The sequence below is a fragment of the Enhydra lutris genome, unplaced genomic scaffold, assembly GCF_002288905.1.
Source record: "Enhydra lutris kenyoni isolate GAN:26980312 unplaced genomic scaffold, ASM228890v2 scaffoldscaffold4, whole genome shotgun sequence".
NCBI lineage: Eukaryota > Metazoa > Chordata > Mammalia > Carnivora > Mustelidae > Enhydra > Enhydra lutris.
The window spans coordinates 47,679,264-47,706,251 of NW_019154088.1; the positions used below are offsets into that span (position 1 = coordinate 47,679,264).

The 26,988-nt window shown below is 40.0% G+C and overlaps 2 protein-coding genes across 3 annotated transcripts in view; one reads left to right on the forward strand and one right to left on the reverse strand.

The window, feature by feature from the left end:
• Nucleotides 1-641, reverse strand: part of LOC111139307 (mitogen-activated protein kinase kinase kinase kinase 5) — a 106,932-nt gene extending 106,291 nt beyond the window's left edge. For both annotated transcript variants that reach the window (XM_022491576.1, XM_022491566.1), the window contains exon 1: nucleotides 431-641. In XM_022491576.1, coding sequence (XP_022347284.1) covers nucleotides 431-538 — 108 coding nt within the window. In that variant the 5' untranslated portion in view covers nucleotides 539-641. The remainder of the gene's footprint in view (nucleotides 1-430) is intronic.
• A 584-nt stretch (nucleotides 642-1,225) lies between these two features.
• LOC111160792 (atlastin GTPase 1) overlaps nucleotides 1,226-26,988 on the forward strand; it is a 78,803-nt gene continuing 53,040 nt past the window's right edge. The window contains exons 1-2 of the mRNA XM_022524144.1: nucleotides 1,226-1,313; nucleotides 15,566-15,736. Coding sequence (XP_022379852.1) covers nucleotides 15,703-15,736 — 34 coding nt within the window. The 5' untranslated portion in view covers nucleotides 1,226-1,313; nucleotides 15,566-15,702. The remainder of the gene's footprint in view (nucleotides 1,314-15,565; nucleotides 15,737-26,988) is intronic.

Below are 26,988 nucleotides of genomic sequence, written 5' to 3' on the forward strand. Positions count from 1 at the left end.
AAGCTCATCCACTTAAGAATTTTTTCTTTAAATGCAAATGACTAATGTCAATATTCTTTCTCATCTACTGTCTTCCATGAAGCATTTTTCCATGATAAGACTAGCACATCCTCATGTGCAACACTAAAAGCAGATTCGAACTTCCCTCAATGCCACAAAAAAGACATAAAAAGCCTTTATACCACACACACAGAGTACCACCGTGGTTTGCAAAGGTGTGGTTAGTTTTGCGTGTTGGTGGCGATCAGAGCAAGCAATGAATACAGGGTGCTCTGAGCTGAGTAAAAAAGGAACCCAGGCCGCTACATCCCCAAGATGCAACAATAAAGGCATCTTCCCCACGTCTCATACTCCGCCAGAAAGTGGCCCTATTCCCGAGAGCCAGCCAACCTCAGAAAAGGAGCCCGGCTCCGGGCCCGGCCTGCCTTACCTTGTAGACGTCCCCGTAGGTGCCGCTGCCGACCCTCTGGACGAGCTCGTAGTCCTGCTGCGGGTTCCGCCTCAGGATGTCCGCGGCAGGCCGCAGCGGGGCCTCCATCTTCGCTCAGGGCCCGGCCCCCGCCGGCTCAGCCCGCGGCGCCCCGATTCCCGCTAACGAGGACGAGCGGCGCCGCTTCCCAACATGGAGCCTCTGCCCGCAGCTCCGCCTGCACGAGGGACAAGCAACCACTATAACCCCGAGCGGCCCAGCCCCTTCCCTTCCGCTCCGCCGGGGGCCGCGGACAAGCGGGCCTAGGAGGGTCCCCGGCGCCCCGCAGTCGCGGCCCCGTCGCGGCCCTTCCCCTCCTGGCCGCCCGCGAACAGCCCGGCCGGTCTCCCCGCCCGCCGGGAGCCCGGGGCCCGCTCGGTATCCGAGGGGGGCGGCCCCGCTCTTTGTTGAGCGCCCAGTCCGGACCTACTTCCTCGCCGGCGCCCGCGTCCCGCTTTCCCGGCGCCCGCCGGCCACTCCAGGTCTCGGCACCGCCGCCTCCCGCCGCACCGCACGTCCTCTCGCAGGCGGCGGAGGCGCGTACCGTCGCCGCCGCCGCCGCCGCCGCACCACGTCCCCCACCCGGGGCTGCGTCACCGGGTGAAACGTTCCCGGCCAGCGTGGGTCGGCGCCCAGCGGCCTGCCCGAGCGCGCCGGCCGCGGGACCAGAGTGCCGCCCTGAGGTCTGGTCGGGACACGACACCCTCCGGGCCGCCAGGCCGCCGTGCCCCCCGGCCTGGCACGTCCTTTCGGGGCCCGGGCTGTGCTACCCGCGGAGATTACGGACGCCCGCGGGCATTCTTGAACCGACGGGCCTCTGCTAAACCGCCCCCAGCTGCGTCAGGTAAATTTGGAGGGTGACGGGTATAGGGACAAGGGTGGGCACGAGGGCAGCCTTTCCAGTTCAACATGGAAAAGGTACGCTGAGGGCACTGGGCCAGAAGTAACCTGGCCGTGGGGCGCCAGGGAAGGAGGTGGGGGAGTGCCGGGTTAACTAAGCCGCGGCACACCCTACTGCACCTTCCTGTTTTGCAAATCATTCCCAGTGGTACCAGTTTGAGGCTTCCCTGCACACCTGCACAACCTGTCTTCCGCTGAGGTTTTTCCACGACATTTCTGCAAGCCTGAATTCCCAGAAAGTCTCAGTGGCCTTTATTCCTGTTGGGCACCACGCGGTGAATGAGACCGGGTGTTCTGCAGAAGCGAAAACAAAAGCAGAGACCGCAAAGTGATTCTGAATCTACTTACCTTCTCAGTATGTAATCTGGGACAAGACATCATATTTGGCGGTATCTCAGTATCGTTATCAGCAGCTTGAAGAGGATAAGGTTTTGCATCTGACATCCAAGAGAGTGTTTATAAGGCATTTTACAGGATTATAAAGAGGGTTATCAAAATGGAAGAGGTTATACTTCACAGTGCCCAGATTATGGAACAGGAGTTCGAGGAAGTAATTTGGCCGGTGTTTCACAAGCTATTTTGCAGTTTCGGGTCCAGCCCTGTTCTGAAAGTAGAAATAAAGTTGCCAGATTTATGTATACTGGCAAAGGTATTTTTAGAGTTCAGTAGAGGTTTTGAACAGAAAAGCCAGATAACACTCAGCCAATGCATTTAGTAACTGAAAAATCACAGAAGAGCAGGTTGCAGATGGTTGGCTTGTGGTTTTGAACATCCAATTCAATTCTGTTATTGGGCAATACACTCCTTGTTGGTGACCATTGTAATTAACTGTATAATGTAGAAATTAAATTTATACCTTAACAGGACAAGGAATATATGTATTTTCTTGTGCTTTGTGCACAAAGGGCACTTATTTAGGGAACATAAGTAAGCTCAGACTTACATGCTCTATGGACAAAGCCTATGTGTTTGCTGCATTGAAAAAATTGTTGAAGAACAGTTCCTTCTTTCAAAGCTTCTTGGCACTTGTTTTGGTGGGCACATACTTTTGGCTTCAATGACTCAAAATCTTTTCAAATGTTCTATTGGTATCCTAGTACTTGTTTACTGTCGTAGATTCTTTCTTTCTTCCTTTGGCTCTATAAGCATTGATCCTTTCTCTAGTCTGAAATTTATTCTTACTTATTTATACTTGAGTTATTCCAGAGAATTTGAGGCAGCATACAGAAAATACATACTATACCACAAGGTAAAAATAAATAAATGAAGAAATAGGTATGCTGCTAAAGAGAGGGAAAATAGGATACCAGAACAATGCAGCAAATTGGTCAAAGCAGAGGGTTTTATAGTGTTTTTGAGATCACAATGAAGCAATTGATCAAGAGAGGCACATCTTGTCCTGATATGAAGACTTTAGAAAAGTTTACCTCATGAGCCTTCATAAATTGGAAACTCTGAATTCCCAGTTTGAAACTAGGATAAATATCTGATAATCCTTCAAGCATGCTATTCTTGAAACACAGTGTTTGATATGAATGGGGCAATAAAAAGTTTGAGGTCCTAGGCTTCAACAGGACTCCGGAGTGCAGATGTTTTTATGTTGCCAGCAATGGCAGATCCATATGCTTTGACCATCAACCCAGAGGTGGATAGCATGGAAAAAATTGAAATTCTACGTGGTACTTAAAAAATGTGTCTGTTATAATCATTACTTGTACCACAATTGATGCAAAGAGGAAAACATTTGCTTTATTCCAACTCCAAAAGAATCTTAAGGATTTAAGGATTTAAAAATACTGGTTGAGTTCATTTAAACAAGATCAGTGAATTCATAGCTAGTGAGTTAAATATTACATGGTTGGCAGAGAAATTCAAGTTCAGTTTCCATAAAATAAACATATGGTACATAAATTTAATTTTACAGCCTAAACAATCAAGCACATAGTTTCAATAATAAAAAGAAATAATGTGGGGCACCTGGATGGCTCAGTCAGTTAAGCGTCTGCTTTTGGCTCAGGCCAGCATCTCAGGGTCCTGGGATGGAGTCCCAAGGGGGCTCTTTGCTCAGCGGGGAGTCTGCTTCTCCTTTTCCCTTTGTTCTTGCTCTTACTCTCTCTCTCTCTCAAATAAATAAATAAAATCTTTTTAAAAATCTTTGAAAAATAATGTAATATAAAGAAAATAATAATAAAAAATTGTAGCTCACAGGAGAGTTTCTTACAAACTACACAATATTATAACAAGGTATGGAATAAAAATAAATATAGCCTGATAGGCCCTTTATCCCAGCTTCAATATCATGTATTTTTTCTGTCTTTATGATATCTGACATGTAAATATCTTCCAGGTTTTATTCTTATCTACATAATGGCCTATAATGGTTCTTCAGTAAAATGCTAATTATAATCTCTGGTTTCTGGCTTCAACTTTATCCAGTACTGAAAAAAAAAAAAAAAACAGGGACATAAAATTTTTTAACTTCTACCTAGGTAAGGTTCACAAGTTACTAGCTAAGATAGAAAGGCTAATTAAAACTCTTAAGTGTGACAGAACAGAGCATGAGGACAATAATTTTTGTGTATGAAACATATAGGCTTAACCTATATAATCTCCTGATGAACCTCCCAGTATCACCTAGTTGCAAAATGTTACTCTGGGTGATTGAGTTTATTGCTCCATGGATTTGTTAGATATAAATTAATTAAATTTTGGGAGACATCTGCCACAATTATGATTTAGATTTTCAAATAGTTCAACTATTCTTTCTGTTACTAATTAGGGTCAGTTGTCTATTGATGAGCCGTGTTTTCAAAATATAGAAGAATTCTATTTTGAATTCTGGACAGCAGTAGAACATGTATTTCATTCAGAATCAGTATCAGGTCATTATGATGAGAGTTTTAAAAAAAGAAGAATTGGGGGTGCCTGGCTGGTTCCATCAGTGGAGCTTGTGACATTTGATCTCAGGGTTGTAGGTTTGAGCCCCACTTGGGAACTACTTAAAAATGAAATCTTTTAAAAATATAGGAGTAAATAAGATTTTTTTTTAAGATTTTATTTATTTATTTGACAGACAGAGATCACAAGTAGGCAGAGAGGCAGGCAGAGAGAGAGGGAGGAGGAAGCAGGCTCCCTGCGGAGCAGAGAGCCCGATGTGGGGCTCGATCCCAGGACCCTGGGATCATGACCTGAGCCGAAGGCAGAGGCTTTAACCCACTGAGCCACCCAGGCGCCCCAAGATTTTTTTTTAATTAAAAAAAAAAAGAGTTGAGGAAGGCAATGTACATTCCTTTTTTTTAATCCAGCTTGAAATGATCATCTGATATGTTAAAATGCTTTTTTTTATTAACCTTGATTCTCAGGGTGGATTTTAGGTTTTTATCAAGACTGGTAGCAGGGTTCCCGTATTCGGTTCTCAACTTGGTTCTACCTGTGAATTCAGTAGCTAAGAAAGAATGTAAGTTATAAATAATCCTGTTATTCCTTGTTGATTTCCTCACAGTATAATAAATTTCAGAAGGGATGCTTAAAGTTTGCTTGCACCTCATATAAACTAGTTTTCCAAGAAGCCCTAATGTATAGAAGAGACTACATTGCATGGCTGTGGCCTGATCCTACAGCTGTATCACTCTTATCTATCTAGCTCTCTTTTTCCTTGCCCCTTTAAGATGTGTATGATAAGGGCATCCCCCTGTTGCTAGTCTCATGGTGTTTCACTATCCCTTATTGGTTCCTTTAACCCTGTCCTCATTTTTATAAATAGTCCTTTCATTAGATTCTCTTTCTGCACTCTATCTTTCTTGCCAGAACCCTGATTGATAATTACGGTAATTGGAAGAAGCCTCAGGAAAGAAACCCTTGCTTTGTGGGATGGTATTACTCACATAATCTGATGATTACATGCATAAATCTCTTGCCACGGAAAATGAAACAATGACACCACAATTACTGAAATAACCATTGGTAGTGGCAAGAGATGGAGTGCTGATGGAGGGCACAGCATTGGGAGACCAATCTCTTGCACTTAGCAGCTTTGATGGTGATGATTACTAAAATCATGGGGTCATTTGCTCTGATTGCCTCTGAGAGAATACATGGGGAAAAAAGACAAATGGCCTGAATTCTAAACTTAAGGCATGAGTAGAAAATCAAAAAGCTTCTTTGACAGCTTTGAAGAAACATTTCTCATATAGCTGCAGAGAAGATAATGGCTGAGAATCAAGCCCATGGCAGAATAGTAAAGGCTATCAAGCTGCAGCATTAATTAAATGTGAGACCTAGATCTGTTATGCTAAGGTAAGAGCCCTGGTAGAGAAGTACTGGGATCCTGCAACAGGGAATGGATCATTTGGGTAGATATAAATGAGGCTGAGAACTTTGAACAAGAGTTACATTTCAAATAGGTGATGGGCATTAAGGAGAGCACTTGAGATGAGCATCAGAAGTATGGAAGTAATGAATCACTATATTGTACACCTCAAAGTAATATTATAACATATGTTAACTAACTGGAATTTAAATTAAAACTTTAAAAAAGAGAGAGATTTTAGCGTAGCCCTGATGGAGAAGGACAGGACCTGTTCTTGAGGAGAAAACTTATGCACTGAAGGAATTACAGGATCTTGCCAAATACTTACCTGTGATTCAGGTTGACTTGAGCAGCTGGTGGTCTTTCTGATTTGCTAACTTGAAGCTGATAGTCTACACACTGAAATGACAGAACGTCCAGGGTATACTGTAGAGGAAGGAATCTGAAGATCCAGGGAGATGGGAATGGTGGACTTGCCCTATTATTTGCATCCTGCTTAGGAATGCTCTATCCATACCATCCCTATAACGGCCCATAAAATTTACCTTATTGAGGCATTGAGTAAAGAGCCACAGATATCCTTTGCAAAATTTTTTGATGGCTGTCCTGATTGGTTGGAATTGATAATGGAGATGCCCAAATGATATCAGGATCCATGATTTCAGTGGCAATATTGAGATTCTGGTAGAGACCGGGTGAGACTTAACTGTCAAAGACACGTTCAGTGCAATTACCATGATAAACCTCAAGAGGAAGCAATATTCAAGGTGTTTGACTACAAGGCTCTTTGGGTTCTGTATGATCATCAATGTCAAGGAATGCATGAAACCAACAGTCCATGGAAGTGCTACTTGATATATGTAAGCAGGAAGATTTTAGGTCTGATGAGCAGTAACTCAAGTCACTGTAATGGCGATTCAATATATATCACCCAGTTCTTAAACTGTAACCCTTAATTCAGGGAGAAGCCTCATAGTTGTATTTCTCCATGTGCAGTCTTTACTAGAGCAAATCAACATGGCCCGTGGCACCTAGAATGTAGCTATTGACTTGAAACCTAGAATGCAGATTTAAGTTCCCTTCAAAAGAAATGATCAGAAGCAGCTTGCCTTCACATGACTGGGATAGCACTGTCATCGTCTTATCTCAGGTCTTTGTAAACACTTCAGTTATAATATGGTATCATCCCAGAGGGATCTTTGTTTTCTTGTTACCCAGTAGAACATCCTGTTACTCTATAACCTTGATGATGTGGTACAAACTGATAGGTGAACAGGAAGTAGCAATTGCCCTAGATACCTTAAAAAGACCCTTCTATCAGAGGATCAGAAATAAGCCCAGTTCAGGGACCTGTGCAATAGTAAAATTTCTGACAGTGGAGTTATTGTGTTCCACCTTCCATCAACCACCTTAAAGAGCAATACACAGTGCTTGCTTGGCCTGTTTGGATTTCAAAGCCACCAACTGCATGTGCTGCTCTCTGACCCATCTACCATGTAAACTATATGACTGCCAGCTTTTCCTATGACTTGGAGAAACAGAATGCCCTACAGATGGTCCAGGTTATTGGCACAAGCTGCCCTGATAGGGTTTTGGAATAAGAACATGCCCTCGGGGCTCCTGGGTGGCTCAGTGGGTTAAGCCGCTGCCTTCGGCTCAGGTCATGATCTCAGGGTCCTGGGATCGAGTCCCGCATCGGTGCCTGCCTCTCTGTCTACTTGTGATCTCTCTCTGTCAAATAAATAAATAAAATCTTTAAAAAAAAAAAAAAAAAATGCCCTCATCTCCTGACTGCTATTCTCCATCTGAAAGGTAACCCTTGGCTTGCTACCAAGCCTTGGCAGAAACTAGACACTTGACTGTGGGATACTAAGTGACTGTGTGATGTGAATTACTCTTTAGGAGCTGGGTGTTATCTGAATTGAATTTCTGAATTATCTGAAGCAGAATTTCATTGTCAAATGAAAAGTCATATACTGGGGTGACCTGAGCTGATATGGAAGGCATGTATAAATTACATGAACAGACTTTCTCTGTACCTGTCCCTACTTCTTTGCCACTTTTTTTTTTTTAACATATTCTGTGGGCTCATGTTCATTTAGCAAAGGAAGGAAAAGCTTGCACCTGATTTGTTAATGGTCTTCATGATATATACTAACACCAACTAGAAGCATCCTAGTTGAATTCAGCCTCTGAATTATGGCCCTACCCATAATGAGGTGGTTTTGAGAAATTTTCCCCATTGGCATAACATTGAATAGAACATCTGGATGTCCTCTTTGCTAGGAAGGAGAGGTGGCCTGAAGTATAGATCTGTCTGAATGTAAAGTGGCCAGGAGGTGGGCAATTAACTTGGAAGGAGGAATATCTGAGACAAGGAAGTCAGTGGGAGAGATAATACAGATAGATTCTCAAAATGAACTCAGAATGTGAAAATATCTGTGAACCACATATCTGCCCACAAGAGGGAATTCATTCCAATAATCAGGTTTACAAGATGATCTATCCTACAGATGTCAGCCTCTACCTAATCACGCTGTTACTAGTTCAATGGGCCCATGTACAGAAGGAATGGAGGCCAAATGTGGATTCAATAGCATGGACTTCTACTTGCCAAGGATAATAGTTACTGCCACTATGCAGTGTTTAACCTGCTAATAACAGGGCTATTGGGCCTGGGCCCCAGTATGACAGTATTTCTTAGACAGACCAGTCAACCACCTGGTTGGTGGCAGTTTATTATACTAGGTCCCTTCCATTATGGAGAGAAGAGGGATTCATCCTCAGGGATACAGGTTTATGTTGCTTGCCTGGAAGGTTTTTCTGTGCTAGTGCCACAATTCATGGATTTACAGAATGCCTTTTTTCATCATCATGTATTATAAAATTTAAGCAAGAAATTCATTTTACTTTGAGGAAAATAGAGCAATGAAAGATGATCATGGAATTAGCTGGTCTTACCTCAAACCCATAACATAGGAACAGCTAGTTTGAGGGAATGGAGGAAAGGCCTACTGAAGGATCAGTTGTGATGCTGGCTTGGAGCTTACCCGGTGAGGATATGAAATGGGTCTTAACCCAATAGCCAATATATGTTTCTATCTACCCCACATTCAGAATATGCGGGCCTAGGAACCAAGGGGTGGAGTAGTGGCTCTTCTATTCCTAACATTTCACTTGAAGAATTTTTGTCTCTACAAGTTTGTCTTTAAATCACTGGGCTTGGTGGCTCTGAAGGCTGAGGGGACAGATACTATCCCCAGATAACCCAGTCACAATTTCATTAAACAGGAAACTGAAACTGTCACGTGGCCCATATGAGGCCTTCGAACCATTGGGGCAACAGTTAGAGGGGGGATCATTGTACTGATTGGGGCAACTGGTCCTCCTTACCAAGGGCAATTGATTATTGCTTAACAAAGAAACAAGAAGGACTATGACTGAGACCCCAAGATGTACTAAGATACCTCTTGGAATTCACATGTCTAACATTATTAAACAATACAAAACTGCAGCAACCCAGTAAAGATAAGGCCACTAAGGTCATGGACCTATGGAAGTAAGTTTTGGGTCACCCCATCAAGGAGATACAAGTGGAGGATAAGGAGAAAATGAAAGCTGTGACTATCATCTTGGGTCTTGTGCTCAAAAACTATCTTCTCTTTCCTTATTATCAGAACCACATTTTTTTTTTTTCCTTTTGTGAGTGTCTGTATCCATCGGATGACTATCAGATCCGCCCCTCCCCATGCTAGGGGATAAATCTCAATTGGCCTATTTTCTTTTCTCTTACTAAGAGGCTGGCAATTCTAGATAATAACACATAGGTAAAGTCTGTAGAGTGCTTCTGGAAGATCTTCCTTGCTTTTAAGAAGGTACACAAGGCATAGGCATGACTTTTTTGTTTCTAGACATGGCTAACTGCTTCTGGTGACTGGAATGGCACATGCCATTTTGGCACGATGATAAGAGCCCACATTACAAAATAAGTCTACACACTAAGGATGATAAAATTCAACTTTAGTCCTTGTGGCAAAGTCTTCTGGTATTCTCCAAAATCCATTTCCCTTCTTTAAAAAAATAATGTATTTCAGTAATATCTACATCCAACATGGGGTTCATCGATCCCAAGATCAAGATCATGCTCTTCTAACTGAGCTAGCCAGGTAGCTCTTTCCCTTCTTTCTTTAGTACGAGATCTCTTAAATTTTAGTTGGATACACATATACATATTTATCAAATAGGTTGCACATTTACTGGTGAATGGTATTTGAGTAGAGGTGATATGAGGCACTTCTGAGTTGTACCCTTAGAATGAATATACACCTTTCTTTCCTTTCTTCCCTTCTATTTGACTGGAACAAGGATGTAAATGCCCAAGCAGCCATCATGGATTATACCATGGAAGTCCAAGCTTAGGTTCCTTGATATTTCAAACCCACCATATTAGCCCTGGAAGGTTTGTGTTCAGATTATATCATGAGAGAGAAATGAATATCTGTCTTAAGCCACTGTAATTTTTTTTTTTTACAGCAGCCAAGTCTATGTCCTAATATGGTCAGTGATGATATTGAGCTGCTGAGTTAATCACCACAGAACCAACCCATCTCCAAAAAAATTATGTGACAGTAAATGTCCTTCTGGGTTAAGCTATTTTGAGTTACAGCCAAAAGCATTCCAAATGATCTAAATACTTTTCCCAGATTGCTAGTTATACAGGGAAGGAACAAGTTGTAGCATCAACTATAGAGAAACTTGTGATTGAGAGAGCTATTTTCTTTCTTAAGAAGGTTACATTTTATTTTATTATTTTTTCTTTTTTTAATTGAAATGTTATAGCACATACTGTTATATTAGTTTCAGGTGTACAATGTAATGATTCAACAGTTCTATGCATTTCTCAATGCTCAACAAGTGAAGTGTGCTCTTCATTCCCCTTATTTCACCTAACTCCCCCCTACCTCCCCTCTGGCAACCACCAGTTTTTCTCTGTATTTGATTCTGGCTTTTGTCTTTTTTGTTTGTTCATTTGTTTTTTTCTTAAATTCCACATATGAGTGAAATCATATGGTATTTGTCTTTCTCTATTAGACTTACTTCACTTAGCATTATGCCCTGTAAGTCCATCCACGTTGTTGCAAATGACAAGATCGAGAGAGCCTTTTTAGGAGGGAGAAATGAGCATGGTGAAGGAACCAATGTGGGGGGAGCATTGAGGATATAGGAGGGAAGGAACAATTTATGAAGTGACATTCCAGTGGGGTCAGGATGAGAGGAGTCTAGAGTACTAAAGTACAAATACCTTTTCTTTCTTTCTTTCTTTCTTTCTTTTTTTAAAGATTTTATTATTTGACAAAGAGAGAGATCACAAGTAGGCAGAGAGGCAGGCAGAGACAGAGAGGGAAGCAGGCTCTCTGCTGAGCAGAGAGCCCAATGTGGGGCTCGGTCCCAGGATCCTGAGATCATGACCTGAGCCGAAGGCAGAGGCTTAACCCACTGAGCCACCTAGGTGCCTCTCTCTCTCTCTCTTTTTTTTTCTGATTTAAAATAAACTTGACCTTAACTTTTTAAAAGCAGCCTATTGCTATATAATTACCATGCCATATAACTAACCAATTTAAATTGTATAATTCAGTTATTTCTAGTGTATCCACGGAATTGTACAGAACTAATTTCAAACATTTAAAAAATTTTAATCACCCCCAAAAGAAACCTGTACTCAATAGCAATCACTCTCCACTTTCTCCTCAACCTCTCTTCCACCCTCCCCAGCCCTGGGTAACCATTGATCTACTTTCTGTTTTTATAGATTTACCAATATTCTACCTTTCATATAAATGGAATCATACAATACATGGTCTTTGTGATTAGCTTCTTTCAGTTAGCATAATATTTTCAAGATCCACTTCATTCCTTTTTATGGCCAAATAATATTCCATTGTATAGATATACAGTGTTTTGTTTAACCATTTATCAATTATTTGGCATTTAGGTTATTTCCACCTTTTGTCTCCTATGCAAAATGCTATTATGAACATTCCTGTACACAAGTTTTCACATGACATACACATTGTTTTCATTTCTTTTGGGCATATATGAGTGGAATTGTTGGGCCATAGAATAACTCTATGGTTAACTTTTCAAGAAGCTGCCAGACTGCTTTCCAAAGTGGCTGTACCATTTTATATTCTCACCAGCAGTGTATAGTGTAGCAATTTCTCCACATCCTCACCAACACTTGTTATTGTTTTTTTCATCCTAGTAGGTAAGACGTAGTATTTCACTGTGGGCTTTTTTTCTTTTTTTTTTTTAAGTATTCTCCACTACCACCATGGACCCCAGTGTGAAGCTTGAACTCATGACCCCGAGATCAAGACCTGAGCTGATATCAAAAGAGTTGGATGCTTAACAGACTGTGCCACCCATGTGCCCCTCCTTGTGGTTTTGATTTGCATTTCCCTTAGTGACTAAATATATTAATCATCTTTTTATGTGTTTATTGGCCATTTGCATGTCTTCTATGAAAAAATGTATATTTAATAGCTCCTCTGCCCACTATTACAAGTTCAGTTATTTGTATTTTTACTCTATCATACTTATACTTCAGATTGTGACTCAACACCACAGGGTTCATTCTATTCTCCCCCCTTTCCTTATTATAACTTTATTGATTTCAATTATTTATTTTGGAGGATGTGAAACATTATCATGGCTCTAAGAAACAGAGCTATATAAAAAGGTTATACTTAAGGAAGATCAATCTTCCTCACTGCTACTACTCATTACTCCCATTCTCCCATTACTTCCACCCTATTCCCATCCATCTCCTGTAGGTAACTGATCTCATTAGCTTCTGGTTTATTTTTCTTGTATTTCTTTTGCATAGATGAACAGATAACTTTGTTATTTCATATCCTTTTCTTTCTTACAGGATGGGTAAAGCATTTTCACTTTTCCTCCTTCCATTTAATAGTGTATTCTGGAAATCAGTCCGTATCCATTCATAGAGATCTTCTTTATTTTTTATTACAGCAGCATAGTATTTCATTATATAGACATAATTAATATATTCGACCACTTTCCTACATATTGTTTCTAGTATTTTGCAATTACATAAGATGCTGTAATAAGTAACCCTGTATATATGTATTTTCATATGGTTGGAGGTATTTATTTGGAATAGATTAAATTTAAGGTTTTAAAAAATTATCTTTTTTAGAAAAGGGGGAAGAGGCAGAGAGAGAATCTTTTTTTAAAATTAACATATAATGTGTTATTTGCTTCAGGGGTACAAGTCTGTGAATCATCAGTCTTACACAATTCACAGCTCTCACCATAGCACATACCCTCCCCAATGTCCATAACCCAGCCACCCCATCTGTCAGAGAGAGAGAGTCTTAAGCAGGCTCCAAACCCAACATGGAGCCCAACACGGGGCTTGACCACATGACCTTAAGATCATGACCTGAGTTTAAAACAAGAGGCAGATGATTAAACAACTGAGCCACCCAGGTGCCCCCCAAAATAAATATATTCTAACAATGTCTACTGTCAGAGTCTAGAAATAGTGAAACTTTTCTTAGCAATGAGCACAACTAGCACACAGATCTTGGTTTCTGAATTTCTTTTTTGACTGAAAGGAGCCAGAACTTCTTGGAGAAATTGGGTAATTCTAGTTCTGAGGCAGGGAAAATACAAGGGAAACTTGAAAGATTTTCTTTTTTTTTTTTTTCCTTTCTTTTCTTTTCTTTATATATTTGACACAGAGAGATCACAGGCAGGCAGAGAGGCAGGCAGAGAGAGAGAGAGAAGTAGGCTCCCTGCTGAGCAGAGAGCCCGATGCGGGACTCAATCCCAGGACCCTGGGATCATGACCTGAGCCAAAGGCAGAGGCTTAACCCACTGAGCAACCCAGGCATCCTTGAAAGATTTTTCTTATGCTAGAAAATAAGGAACTGATCAAAGACATATAGGTGTTAACTGGAAAGGGCTCCCATTGGCCAAATTTAGGGCAATTTGAGGATTAGAAATAATGATGGTAAATAACACAATATATATATTTTTTTGCTTTAGATTTCATCAATCTATAGTGGTTCTCAACAAAGACGGGAGAGGGAATGTCAGCTACTAACTGAAATGTAAAAGAATTATAATAATATAATTACTTAAAAATCACCATTTAAAAATCACTAATATAAACTTGATTCAGGCGAAGGTATCAATGGATACTAAAACCATTGGGTGAAGTTCTTGACCAAGATAGCCACAATCTCAAGTATCATCCCACAGATTACCTATTAATTACAAAGAAAAAAGATTTTTAAAAATGTATTTTTCGGTTAAGAATGTATATTATAAAGACCCACATAGAGGAAAAAAAAGAATATATTGAATTATACAATGTGCATGTGTCTGTATCTGTGGAATCTGTTCTTTTTAATGTGATTCACTGAAAGGGATTATCAGGCTAGAGTGTGTGTTGAGAACTATAGTTAAGATATACAAGAAAAGCAGAACACACTTCTTTTTAGCCTATGAATTTGGTTTATAGGTATAGGGTTGAGATAATTCCTGTCTTCCTATGTTGTTTCATTAGTGTTTGGGGAACGCAGCTCTATTGAAACTGTAATGTAAACTTGGTTTACAGTGCTCACAGCTTTGGGGTCACTAGAACCATAAACTGAAATAGAGAATGCATAAGATTAGGCAGTAGTGGGTGAGGTAGTTTGGTTTTTGACATGTTGATTTTGAAGTGTAGAAAAACAAAGTGAAGATGACCTCAGGCAGTTATAAACTTGGTTCTAGTATGATGATTTTCTCTCTTTAAGAGATCTTAAGACTAGAGGCATAGATTTGGGAATTACCAGGATGGAAGTCTTGTCTGAAGCCATGATAGCAAATTACATTGAGTGAACATAGAGTGAAGAGTTGCTTATGATAAAGAATCAGCAGAGACCAAAGATTTGGTTACTAAGAGGCTAGCAGTAATCTTGTAGGCAAAACTGATGTGCAGAGTGTGGGCAACAACAAAATGCAGGAGAAAACTGTGTAAGGAATGGGATAATGGTACCCTGAGGGTCAAGTAGCATGAAAAGATTGTTTCTAGAATACTGAAAACTGAGTTTGCAGGCAGGAAGGAAGAAATCAGCAGAAAGGGGGAGATTGAGAACATTCTTTTAAGTGTTTATTGCCTTTTGCTTTCTATTCAAAATTGTCTGCAACCTTTGTGGCTGCCAGGGCTCACCTAAACTATGTAGTATGATTTTATTTAAAATATTTGGCAATATAAATCCAGAGTTTTTCTCTGCAAATCTAGTGGGAAGTTTTGCCCACTAGATATTGCGTTAGTTACATATTAATGATGAATCTTCAGCTTTCATTTATCTTGATCTTGATCTAAATTTTGCTGTCCTAATTTTAAAAAGGAGGCCTATTAATTCTACAGGTACAAAAATGCATTGATACCCTCTTTACCAACCTGACCTTGCTTTTTAAATTGGGGGAAATGATGCCTCGTAGATAAATGGTGATAATTTTAATTTCTGTGGTTATATAAATGTTGCCTGCCTATTTGTACTAATGTATAACTATTCTAGGAAACAGGTATTTGAACATTCAGAATAATGCAGTATATTGGTTTGTGTATTTCTGTGACTGCCGAATGCTGCTAAATTCTTTGAGTGTGTGTGTGAGGGGGTGCTATTTATTTGTACATGTGTTTTCCATTGAAAATGTTGCAGTACACCGTCTGTCCCTGTCTTCCTGCTCTGGGGGTGGGCTGAGGTAGGGAGGGTGTGACGCTGATATTTGTGTGAACTTGGGCTTGTGATGCTGAGCTCGGTTCATCCGCTTTCTCCTCCCTTCTCCTCCCCACTCCTTCCCACCAGCGCCACAGTAACATCCTCAGAGTCTGAGCGAACTGCGCCCAGCGCGGGCACAGAACCTCCCACCGCCAGCAACCTGCGGCCCGGGAGAAGAGCCAGCGCCGTGACAGCGCCTCACCGCCACCAGTCCCCAGACCACCATGGCCAAGAACCGTAGGGACAGAAACAGTTGGGGTGAGTAGCATATGGTGACTTCTGCAGCCTGCATGGGGACTGGCCCTCTGCTTTCTGCTTCTGGGGACAAGCGAGCCAAGGGCTGATCGGCGCCAGAGTCCAGGGCTGGGAGACGGGCCACAACCGGGCTGCTCCCTGTAGGGTGGGAGAAAGCATGGCCGAGTGATACCGGGGTAGCCGGAATCGCGCTGTTGGGGAGGGCTGCGGCTTCTCACAGGCCGGAGCCCCGGCTTCTCCCGCACCCTCCTCCCCCAGTCCTCCTCCTCGCAGCATTTGGACAGCACCCGCCAGTAGCCTCCGGGGACTCGGTTCCGCTTTAGCGATCCGTTGGCAGGAAGGCGGTGAGAGTAGGCAAGGGCTGTTGTTAACCGGCTGAGAGGGTTGAGGGGCGAGGGGGTGAGGATCCCTAACCTCCACCCCCTTCCCCGGGAGCTGTGAGCCCTTCCGCCTGGCAGGGCGCGGGCTCCCAAGCGGGTGGCGTGCTGGAACAATAAGGCAGAGCGCGCCGGGCCCGGTGGGAGCGTTGCGGACCTGAGCAACCCAGGAGAAGGGGTGCCCGCTTGGGAGTACCCCAGCGCTGCAGTACTTGTTTTAATCTGGGGCTTGGGTGGGGAATTTGGGAGGAAGAGAAGCAAAGTTGTGGTTTCCAGCCACGGCTCCACCCCACCTGGTACCCCATTCAGCCCAGCCCTAAGGGTGGCATTGTTCTTTGGTTTTACCTTTTGGAGATATTGGACTCATGATTCAGCACCAGGCCGAGGGGAGGGGGGAGAAGAGGCTGGGCCCAGTGGGTTCACGCCGCGAGTGGGTGGGCGGCGCTCACGCAGGCGGAGAAGAGAGAACGCAGTGATGCAGGAGAAATTGCGGCCCCACCCGCTCTGCTGCTCCAGACTTGGTTCCGGACGGATAGTGTGGGCAGATTGGGCGTCTTTTTCTGCCTTAAGCTCCCGTTTTCTTCCAGTCACAGTACTAGCCCCACTACCATCTTAGGAACGAAAGCCTTTCAGGGCATTTTATTATCTGAACCAGAGCAGATCTTAGGTCACTGTTCCTTGGTGGGTATTTTGCTATTTTGGAAAGTTTACATCCACTAGGAGTTTGGAGCTCCTTGATTGTCTTCTGTGTCTCAGTGAGATCTCTTCTATAACTGTCCTTCAGACCAACAGGTATAAATTTAAATTTTAATTGGTTGGTTTTGCCTGACTTTTATCAAAAGACCCTATCTCTCATTGCCTCTCTGGTCACAGGACCAACTTTACTCCCATTAGACAAGGTTTACATTTGAGAGATTATCCAAGATTTGTGGTAGGTGGGGGGAGTTGGCCAAGGAGGTCTGTCTTTAGCTGTCTGAATTTAAGAGAAGGCGGTTCCATTTTCTGAGATTACTAAACCCCAGTTTTAGTAAGTGTGACTATTGCAGTAACACTGTTTTCTTTGCTTCTTATGAAATTATGAGTAAGCTTTCTCAGTGTCCTCCTACCACCATCCTTTTCCCTGGCCTCCAGAGTAGGAATTTCTTGAACACTCACAATTAAGGTGTGTATGTTCAAGTCAGTTTTGGTCTTGATCTCTGTGCATTGTTGACTCAGCCCTGTTAAAAGACACGCATGTGTAAATTTATTCTAAGGATTAAAATTTTTCTCCTTAGTGAAGCTTTGGGTCATTATTCTTCAGTATTTCTTTGGGTACAGATTTCTTATATAGTGGAGGTTTTTTCTGTCTCAGGGATATGGTTCTCAAATGGGATTTGCATAAAAATCACACTGGGGACTTTTTAGAAATGCATATTCCCACATCTTCCAGCTTCCTTTCTTTCTTATTTAAATTATTTTTATTTTATTTATTTTTAAGTTTTAAAAGTTTTTATTTTAATTCCAGTTAGTGTAATATTAGTTTCAGGTGTATAATGTAGTGATTCAACACTTCCATACAACACCGGGGTGCTCATCATGAGAAGTGCGCTCCTTAGTTCCCATTACCTGTTCAACCACCCCCCTCACCCCCGTAACCATCAATTTGTTCTCTATAGTTAAGAGTCTGTTTCTTGGTTTCTCTCTCTCTCTCTTTTCCCTTTGTTCATTTGTTTTGTTTCTTAAATTCCACATATGAATGAAATCATATGGTCTTTGTCTTTCTCTGGTTTATTTCGCCTAGTGTAATACACTCAAGATCCATCCATGTCGCCGCAAGTCAGTCAGAGCTTTTCAATCATTAGGTCTGAAATAGGTTCTAGAACTCTGTCTTTTAATTAGCATTTTAGGTGATTGATAAGCACTGGATTATTTCTATTTGATGGGAACATGTCCCAGACAGTTTACCCAGAAGTCATCAAGAGTTTCAACTTAAGTGGTGAATTAGGAAAAGAAATACTAAAATCACTATGTGTTCACTGGACATTTTCACAGAAAAGAAATATTGAAATTGTGGCGTCTTGATGCTCTATGAAAATGCTCTAGTACTCACATTTTTCTTTGCTATAAAGTATATGAGACATAAATACATAAATGACTTAGAAAAATGTAGCATATAGAATAGAAAATAGAGGTTTCTGACGAAGATGTTAGCCATGTCTGTCCTGATTCCTACAAGCACCTAGTGCAATGTCTACCACATAGTGGTCATTTAATAATAACAATAATAGCTAATGTCATTGAGCTAATATTATATGAAGTAGGTACTATAATCCTCATTTTATATATCAAAGCAAAATGGTAGAGCCAGGATTCCAACACTGACAGTTTGACTTCAGACTCTTGTGTCTTCACCACTATGCTATACTGCCCCTTTACTGAATGTTAATACCTTCTGCACTGTACAGAACTACAGTTTTCAAGACACAGTTACCTGTGTTATTATTGTTTTTGATCTGTAGCTTCTTCAGTTGGCTGGACATAGTCTTTTGCAAATTAAAAAAAAAAACTGAGTCTCAGGTGAAATAACTTGGCAAAAATCATATTTAGTAAGTTAGAGGACTAAAATTAGAATGTAGGGTTATCTTCTGATTTATTTTCTATAACGTAATACTGTGGAATTTAAAAAAAAAGATTTTATTTATTTGAGAGAAAGAGCATGCACAAGCGGTGGGAAGGGCAGAGGGAAAAGCAGACTCCCTGCTGAGCAGGAAGTCTGAAGTGGGGCTCTATCCTAGAACCCTGGGGCTCAATCCTAGGACCCTGATATCAGGACCTGAACCAAAGACAGACACTTAACAGACTGAGGTACCCAGGTGCCTCAGTACTGTGGAACGTTTTGTAAGATAATGGGGCATGGTGTGAGGGTAAGAGAAAAACAGGCTCCTGTAGAAGCCAGAGATCTATGATGAGAAAAACTCAGGTGATAGCTTGTAAAAAAACAAAAAACAAAAAAACAAAACAAAACAGTGAACTAACCTTGTCATCCAGCTAAAAACTTTTCAGACAAGTTAGAATGCAGTGGGTGGCGGTCAAAGGTAGACTATCCAGAATTGGAAAATATGATGATTTCCAAGAAAAGGGCAAGAGAGATTTACAAAATCTGCGCAGGAAACATAAAATTCAGATAAGAATTCTGTAGAACCATATCACAGCTAGTGTTTTTATTTGGGTAGTCAGAGACCTGTTAGGTTCTAATAGGGCCATGGAAACTACAAACCAGAAAAGCATCTCTACTAACACCCAGAATTGGGGGTGGTGGTTGAGGATCATATCCAGAGAATACAACTGAGAAGCAGGTCTGTGAGTAGAATTGAGAATCCCAACACCTGTACCTAAGTCTGCACTGAATCATTATTCAGTGCATTATTTTTTTAAATATTTTTAAGATTTTATTTATTTATTTGAGAGCGAGAAATTGAGTGAAGGAGAGCATGAGCGGGGGTAGCAGCAGAGGGAGAGAGAAGCAGGCTCCCCGCAGCAGGGAGCCCAATGCAGGACTCTGATCCCAGGACCCTGCGATCATGACCTAAGCCATGACCTGAGCCAAGGGCAGCTGAGCCACTCAGGCACCCCTGAACCAGAAGTTTAAATAAATTTAAGCATTTAAAAGTCCATTCTTCAGAGGTAGACGTTATTGTTCACATTTTAATATATAAGAAGTTCAAGACTCAGAGCATGAGGATATGTGCCAGAGGTCCCATAATTTATATAAATTATAAGATCCAAGATTTAAATTTAGGGTTGTTTGCTTCCCCAGTTCATGTGATGAAGACAAGGAACTAAAATAATGTGCCAGAAAGGTCTCTCAGAAAGCCTATTTAGGCTTAAGCTGGTATAAGAAATCAATGCTCCATAAACTTGATCGCTTTGGACTAGAAAAGAAGGCAAAGAGTGTACTAGTGTGAAAAATAAAGGATTCAGATGACTATCAGAGGCAGTAGCCCAGAAAGCAGTCTTTCATTGTTGGGCTTAGAGTTCAAGTACTAAACTCTAGAAATGAAACAGAAATGTATCCTTTTTAATTTCTTTTTGTTAATTACAACTGCTTAAAACTTGGGAGTCCACTCATGGGAATTTGGGTTTTCTACAATGTAACAGAAACTCTCAGTGCAATGTTGCTTTTGAAAAATAAAATCTGTATGTCAGCTTCTTCTGCCCTTATTTAAAACAAACAAACAATCTTAGCTTAAGTAAGCATAGAGAGTGTCAATTTGTTGAAAAGGCGTTTGTCAAAATACTAATTTTTAGGTTTCTGTTCTTGTTTTTTTGAGGTAAGATTAAAAATGATCTTGAATATAGTATAATTACTTCCTGCTCTTTCTTTTCCAGTTTTCTATATTCTATTTTTTTTTTGAAAGGAGACCATTTGTCCGTTTTTACTTGCCTCATTCTGTATGTATCTATTCCTCCTAAAACAAAATAAAATTTTTACTGAGTCATACATGTACTTTCCCTACAGACTCTCCCCTCCAATTTCACTAATTTAATTTACCTTCCTTACATATTTTTTCAAATATATTCTTCCTATACGTAAATATTTTTTATACTTTGTATCTTCTTATATCTTGTCTCGATGACTCCTGGGTTATATCTTTGCTCTGTTTCAAGCTCTGCTGCCTTTATTATCTTTAGAACCGGTGACTAGACTCTAAATAGAACCTGTGCTCATCAGGAAAATGATCTACTATGAGATAAATTTAGTCATTATGAAATAGTTGGGGTGTTTTTTAATTTAGAGGCTCTTCATCTTTTTTTATATAAAGTTTTGTGGAAAATATCTGTGTGCAAATGAACATATAAAACATAGATGTTCACTTTTGAGGAGAATGGTAATGAGAATCTGCATACCCCCTCCCAAGTGAAGAAATAAACTTTATCAGTATTTGACACTGCCTATGTGTCCTTCCTTAATGGCATCCTCTCCTTACTCCCCTCCCAAAGATAAACACTTTCGTAAATTTGGTGTTTCTCATTTCCTGATCATTTTTATATACATTTAAAGTGATCAAGAATGAGAAATGTACATATATATATATATATATATATATATAATGTACATATAAAAATATATATGTATATATAAAAATATACATTTTTAAGAACCTAATACAAAATGGGATCTAGAGTATGCATTTTTTCCACAAAGTATTTTGTTCATTTCATATTCTCGCCCACACTCGATATTATAATAGATGTGAAATTGTATCTCATTGTGTTTTTTTCTATGTGCCTTTTAGTTTTTTGTCCCTCATTTCCTGGTTACTGTCCTTATGTGTTTAGTTGACTTTTCTGTCCTGTAATATTTTAATTCCCTTATCATTTATTTCTTGTTTATAGTATGTGCTATGGTCTGAATATTGGTACCCTCCAAAATTCATATGTTGAAATCCTAATATCCAGTGTGATAGTATTAGGAAGTGGGGTCATTGGAGGATGGCTTAGGTCATGAGAATGGAACCCTCTGAATGAGATGAATGGGATTAACCACACTTTCTTAAAAGAGGCCCCACAGAGTTCCCTAGCTCCTTCTTCCATGCCAAGGTACAGTGAGGAGTCTATGATTTGGAGGAAGGCCCTCACCTGACTGTGCTGGCACCCTGATGTCAGTTGCTTTCAAACTTCTGTCTTTGTCTTTACCTTTCAACAGTTTGGTTATAATGTGTCTCAGTGTGGGTCTCTAAATTTATCCTGCTTGGAGTTAGTTGAGCCTTAGAAGTTTGCACTCATGTCTTTTATCAAGTTTGGGAAATTTAGGGCATTGTTTCTTCGAAAAGTCTCTTTACCCCTTTCTCTCTCTTCTCCTTCTGGTACTCTTAGAATTTCGTATGTTGCTCTGCTAGATGGTGTCCCACAGTTCCCTTAGGCTCTGTTTACTTTTCTTCAGAATTTTTTCTTTTCTGCAGCTCTGATAATTTTGATTGCCCTATCACCAGCTGCTGATTGTTTTCCTCTGTCTTCTCAAATATTGCTATGAATGTCTCTTGTGAGCTTTTCAATTTAGTTACTGTACTTTTTAGCTCTAGAATTTCTTTTTGCTTTCTTTTAGGTCTCCTATTTCTTTATCAATATTTCCATTTTGTTCAGTCATTGTTTTCTTGTCTTTCTCTGCATTTTCCTTTAGTTCTTTGAGCATCTTTAAGACAATCACTTTAGTAAGGTGTTTGTCTAGTAGGCTTACCATCTGGTCTTTCTCTGGGACAGTTTCCTATTTCTTTGTCTGCCTTGTGATTTTTGTTATTGAAGACTGAATATTTATTTGAATTTAATAATGAAATAAGAAATAAGAAAGTCAGATTCTCCCTTCCCCGGGGTTTTCTGGGTTTGGAGTTTTTTGGGTTTTTGTTTGTTTGTTTTAATATTTATAGGATGCTTTATACTGAGGATCAGCCTGAGGTGTAAACTTAAAATCTTCTCGGGTCTTTTTTTGGCCTGGGCCTTTCCCTGAGCATGTGTGGTGAGTTTCTCATTTTCCCTGTATATGTAGTTGCTTCCGAATACCCTACTCTTTAATGTCTGACTCCCAAAAGAGGAAAAAGTGAAAACTGAAGAAGGGGGGTAAAAAGTACTGGCCCTTTAAATTTCCCAGAAGTCACTTCACTAGCAGGAAGGAGCAGTCAACAATGGGGGAAAAATACAACTGTCCACCTCTATGTCTGCACCTTTGTGATAAGAAGCAGTAATCAGTGATAGGAACACAGATCCCCAATTTTTGGAGGACAGGGTCCTCATTGCATACCCTGACTTCTACCAGTTGTGTGTAAGCTGCCTGCCACACGGCTGGGGATGGAGGATCAGTACCTGCTGCTGACTTCAGAGTTGGAATTGACTTAAATTAATTGCATTTTTTATCATTCAAGCCTTCCCCTGGAAGTTGTAAGACTTCAATAAATTCCAGAGTTCCGGTAGTTATATCAGATAGAATCTGCCAGTGTAAATATTTTCCTGGTGCTTCCTACTCTGCAGTCTTCCCAACTTCATTTTAAGCTCTGGAACCATTTGAATTTTATTTTTATGGATAGTGTGGTGTAGAGTCTCTTTGATTTTTTTTCCTTATGGATAACCAAAGGTCCCAGGCCCATTATGGAATAATCCAATTGATAATCCACCCTTTCCCCCGTTGATCTCCAAACTGTATTTTCAGATATTATTCCTGGATATGAGTGGGTCAGCTTCTGCCTTCTTATTATGTTGCAGTGTGATTTGTCTGTCTATCTCTGTGTCAATAGCACGCGATTTTAGTTACTGTAGTTTCATAATGTCTTTATATATGGTACAACAGATTGTTTCATTGTGATCTTATTTAAGGATGCTTTGAACTATTCTTTATTCTTGGCTTTTTGCTTCTGTATAAAATTTTAGAATCAGGTTTTCAAGTTCTTTGGAAAGCCCAGTTGGGATTTTTTTTTTTTTTTTTTTTTAGTTAAAATTATATTCAGTTAAGGGGCACCTGGGTGGCTTAGTCTCTTAAGTGCCTGATTTCGACTCAGGTTGTGGTCTCAGGGTCTTGGGATCAGGCCCTGTGTCGGGCTCCACAATCAGCTGGGAGTCTGCTTAGGATTCTCTCTCCCTCTCTCAAATAAATAAAATCTTAAAAAATGTATTTAGTTTGTTGATTAATTTGATTAGAATCAATATTTTTAATATACTGAATATTCCTATTCATGTACCTGGTATATTCCTTCATTTATTTAGAATTTGCTTCCTGATGTCTTTCAGTAGTTTAAAAACATTCCTTGGGGTGCCTGGGTGGCTCAGTTGGTTAAGTGTCTGCCTTCGGCTCAGGTCATGATCCCAGGGTCCTGGGATTGAGTCCGAGAATGGGCTCCCAGCTCAGCGGGGAGTCTGCTTCTCCCTCAGGCCTTCCCCTCTGCTTGTGATCTCTCTCACTTTCTCTCTCTCACTCAAATAAATAAACAAAATTTTAAAAAATTTAAAAAATAAATAAGTAAATAAAAATGAGTAGATGAATATCTTCCATGAAGGACTGTCCTTTGTTAGATTTATTCTTATGTTCCTTATTTTTTGTTGCTATGGTTTTTTCCCATGTTATATATATATATATATTTTTTAATTTATTTATTTGACAGACAGAGATCACAAGTAGGCAGAGAGGCAGGCAGAGAGAGAGGAGGAAGCAGGCTCCCCACTGAGCAGAGAGCCGGATGCGGGGCTCCATCCCAGGACCCTGAGATCACGACCTGAGCCAAAGGCAGAGGCTTTAACCCACTGAGCCACCCAGGCGCCCCCATGTTATATTTTTTATTGGCTATTAATAGCACCTAAAAATCCAGTTGAATTTTACATATTTACCTTAATCTAGCAACCCTATAAAACTCTCATTAATTCTAATAAACTGCCTTTTGATTCTATAGAATTTTCTACACAAGGAAGCATATCGCCTGCAATAATGACAGCTTTATTCATTCCTTTTTAATCTTTATCTTTTAAGTCTTTTTCTTACCTTAGATTAAAAATGTTCTCTTTTATCCCTAAATAAAAGTCTTTTTAAAAGTCATCACTGGACTGTGGTAAGTGCTGTGAAATGTGTAAGCCTGATGATTCACAGGTCTGTACCCTGGGGCAAATAATACATTATATGTTAAATTTAAAAAAAAAAGTCATCACTGGATATGGAATTATAATGAATACTTTTTCTGTACTGATTGAAATAATCATTCATTTGGTTCTTTTTAAATTTGTTTATATGTTTAATTACATTAAAATATCTTCTTTGTTGGGATGCCTGCATGGCTCAGTCAGTTGAATGTCTGCCTTCACCTCAGGTCATGATCTCGGGGTCCTGGGATCGAGCCCAGTGTCAGGCTCCCTACTCAGTGGGGAGTTTGCATCTCCCTTTCCCCTTTGCTTGTTCTCTTTCTCTCAAATAAATAAATAAGATCTTTTAAGTAAAATAAAATACCTTCTGTGTTGAAGTAATCTTGCTTCCCTGGGATAAGCCCAGGAAGGAATATGTAAGATTAGACTGATCCAGTTTGGGAAAATGAGTCTATTAAACTACCTGAACCTTTTCTTTATAGTAAGATTTTGAACTATTGATTCAACTTCAATATTCGTTTTGGAACAATTAAATCTTTCTATTTCTTCTTGAGTCAGTTTTAGTAATTTCTATTTGTCTTGGAATCTGTCCATTTCATCAACTTGGCATGAGATTGTTCTTAATTTTTTGTTATTTTCTCTACTTAATTTTGTGTTTTCCTTGTTATATTTTATTGTTTAATCCTTCTTTTTTCTTTCTTTTAATTTTATTTAATCAATATTATTTCCTTTTTGTATTCTCTTTGGTTTCATTCTTTTTTTTTTTGTAAGATTTTATTTATATTTGGCAGACAGAAATCACAAGTAGACAGAGAGGCCGGCAGAGGTGGGGTGGGAAGCAGGCTCCCTGCTGAGCAGAGAGCCAGATGCGGGACTCCATCCCAGGACCCTAGGACCATGACCTGAGCTGAAGGCAGAGGCTTTAACCCAGTGAGCCACCCAGGCGTCCTCTTTGGTTTCATTCTATATTCTCTTTTTAACTTAAAAGGTTGGGTACTAAAAAAAAAAAAAAAAAAAAAAAAAAAAGTTGGGTACTGAGCTAATTAATTTTCAGCTTGTCTTCTTTTTCTAATATATGTATTTAGTTAGGGTAGGTTTTCTCTAAATACCAATATTGCTGTATCTTATATATGTTGATATGTAGTAGATTATTTCTCATTTAGTTTCAAATATTTTATATGTCTACAGTGGTTTGTTCCTTTATTCATGAATATATAGAAAGTACAGATTTTTCAGAGTGTCTGGCTGGCTCAGTCGGTGGACCATGCAACTGTTGATTTCAGGGTCATGAATTCAAGCCCCACACTGGGTGTAGAGATTACTTAAAAATAAAATCTTAAAAAAAAGTATCAATTTTTCTAAATTTTTGCTACTGATTTCATACTTAATCTTTCTCTAGTCAATATTGTATAGCAGATCACATTCTATGGTCATAAAAATGGTCCATATCTATACTATCCAATATGGTAGCCACTAGCTGTATATGTTTTTGAGCAACTGAAGTATGGCTAATGAGGATGAGGACCAAATACTTACTTTTATTTAATTTTAATTAATTTAATTTAGATAGCCACATGCAGTTAGTTGCTACAATATTGGGTGGTTCATGTTTATAGAATACCCATGCTGTGCACCCATGCTGTGAACTTTGTTGAAACTTACTTATTTATTTATTATAAATATATTATCTTTTTTTTTAGTTTTTTTAAAATTTTTTTTATTAATTTTATTTTTTATAAACATACAATATATTTTTATCCCCAGGGGTACAGGTCTGTGAATCGCCAGGTTTACACACTTCACAGCACTCACCATAGCACATACCCTCCCCAATGTCCATAACCCCACCCTCCCTCTCCCAACCCCCCTCCCCCCATCAACCCTCAGTTTGTTTTGTGAGATTAAGAGTCACTTATGGTTTATCTCCCTCCCAATGCCATCTTGTTTCATTTACTCTTCTCCTACCCCCTTAACCCCCCATGTTGCATCTCTTCTCCCTCATACCAGGGAGATCATATGATAGTTGTCTTTCTCCGATTGACTTATTTCGCTAAGCATGATACCCTCTAGTTCCATCCACGTCGTCGCAAATGGCTATTATTTATTATTATTATTATTATTTAGTTAGTACCTGTTAATATAAATATTCCACAAAAGCCTGAAAAGCATTATATGCTTTCTACTTTTTGATACAGTATGCTATATACATTTGCTGCCTCAAGCTATTTTGTTTAGAAAAAGAATGAATAATGAATGGGTTTATTTTAAAGATGAATAAATTAA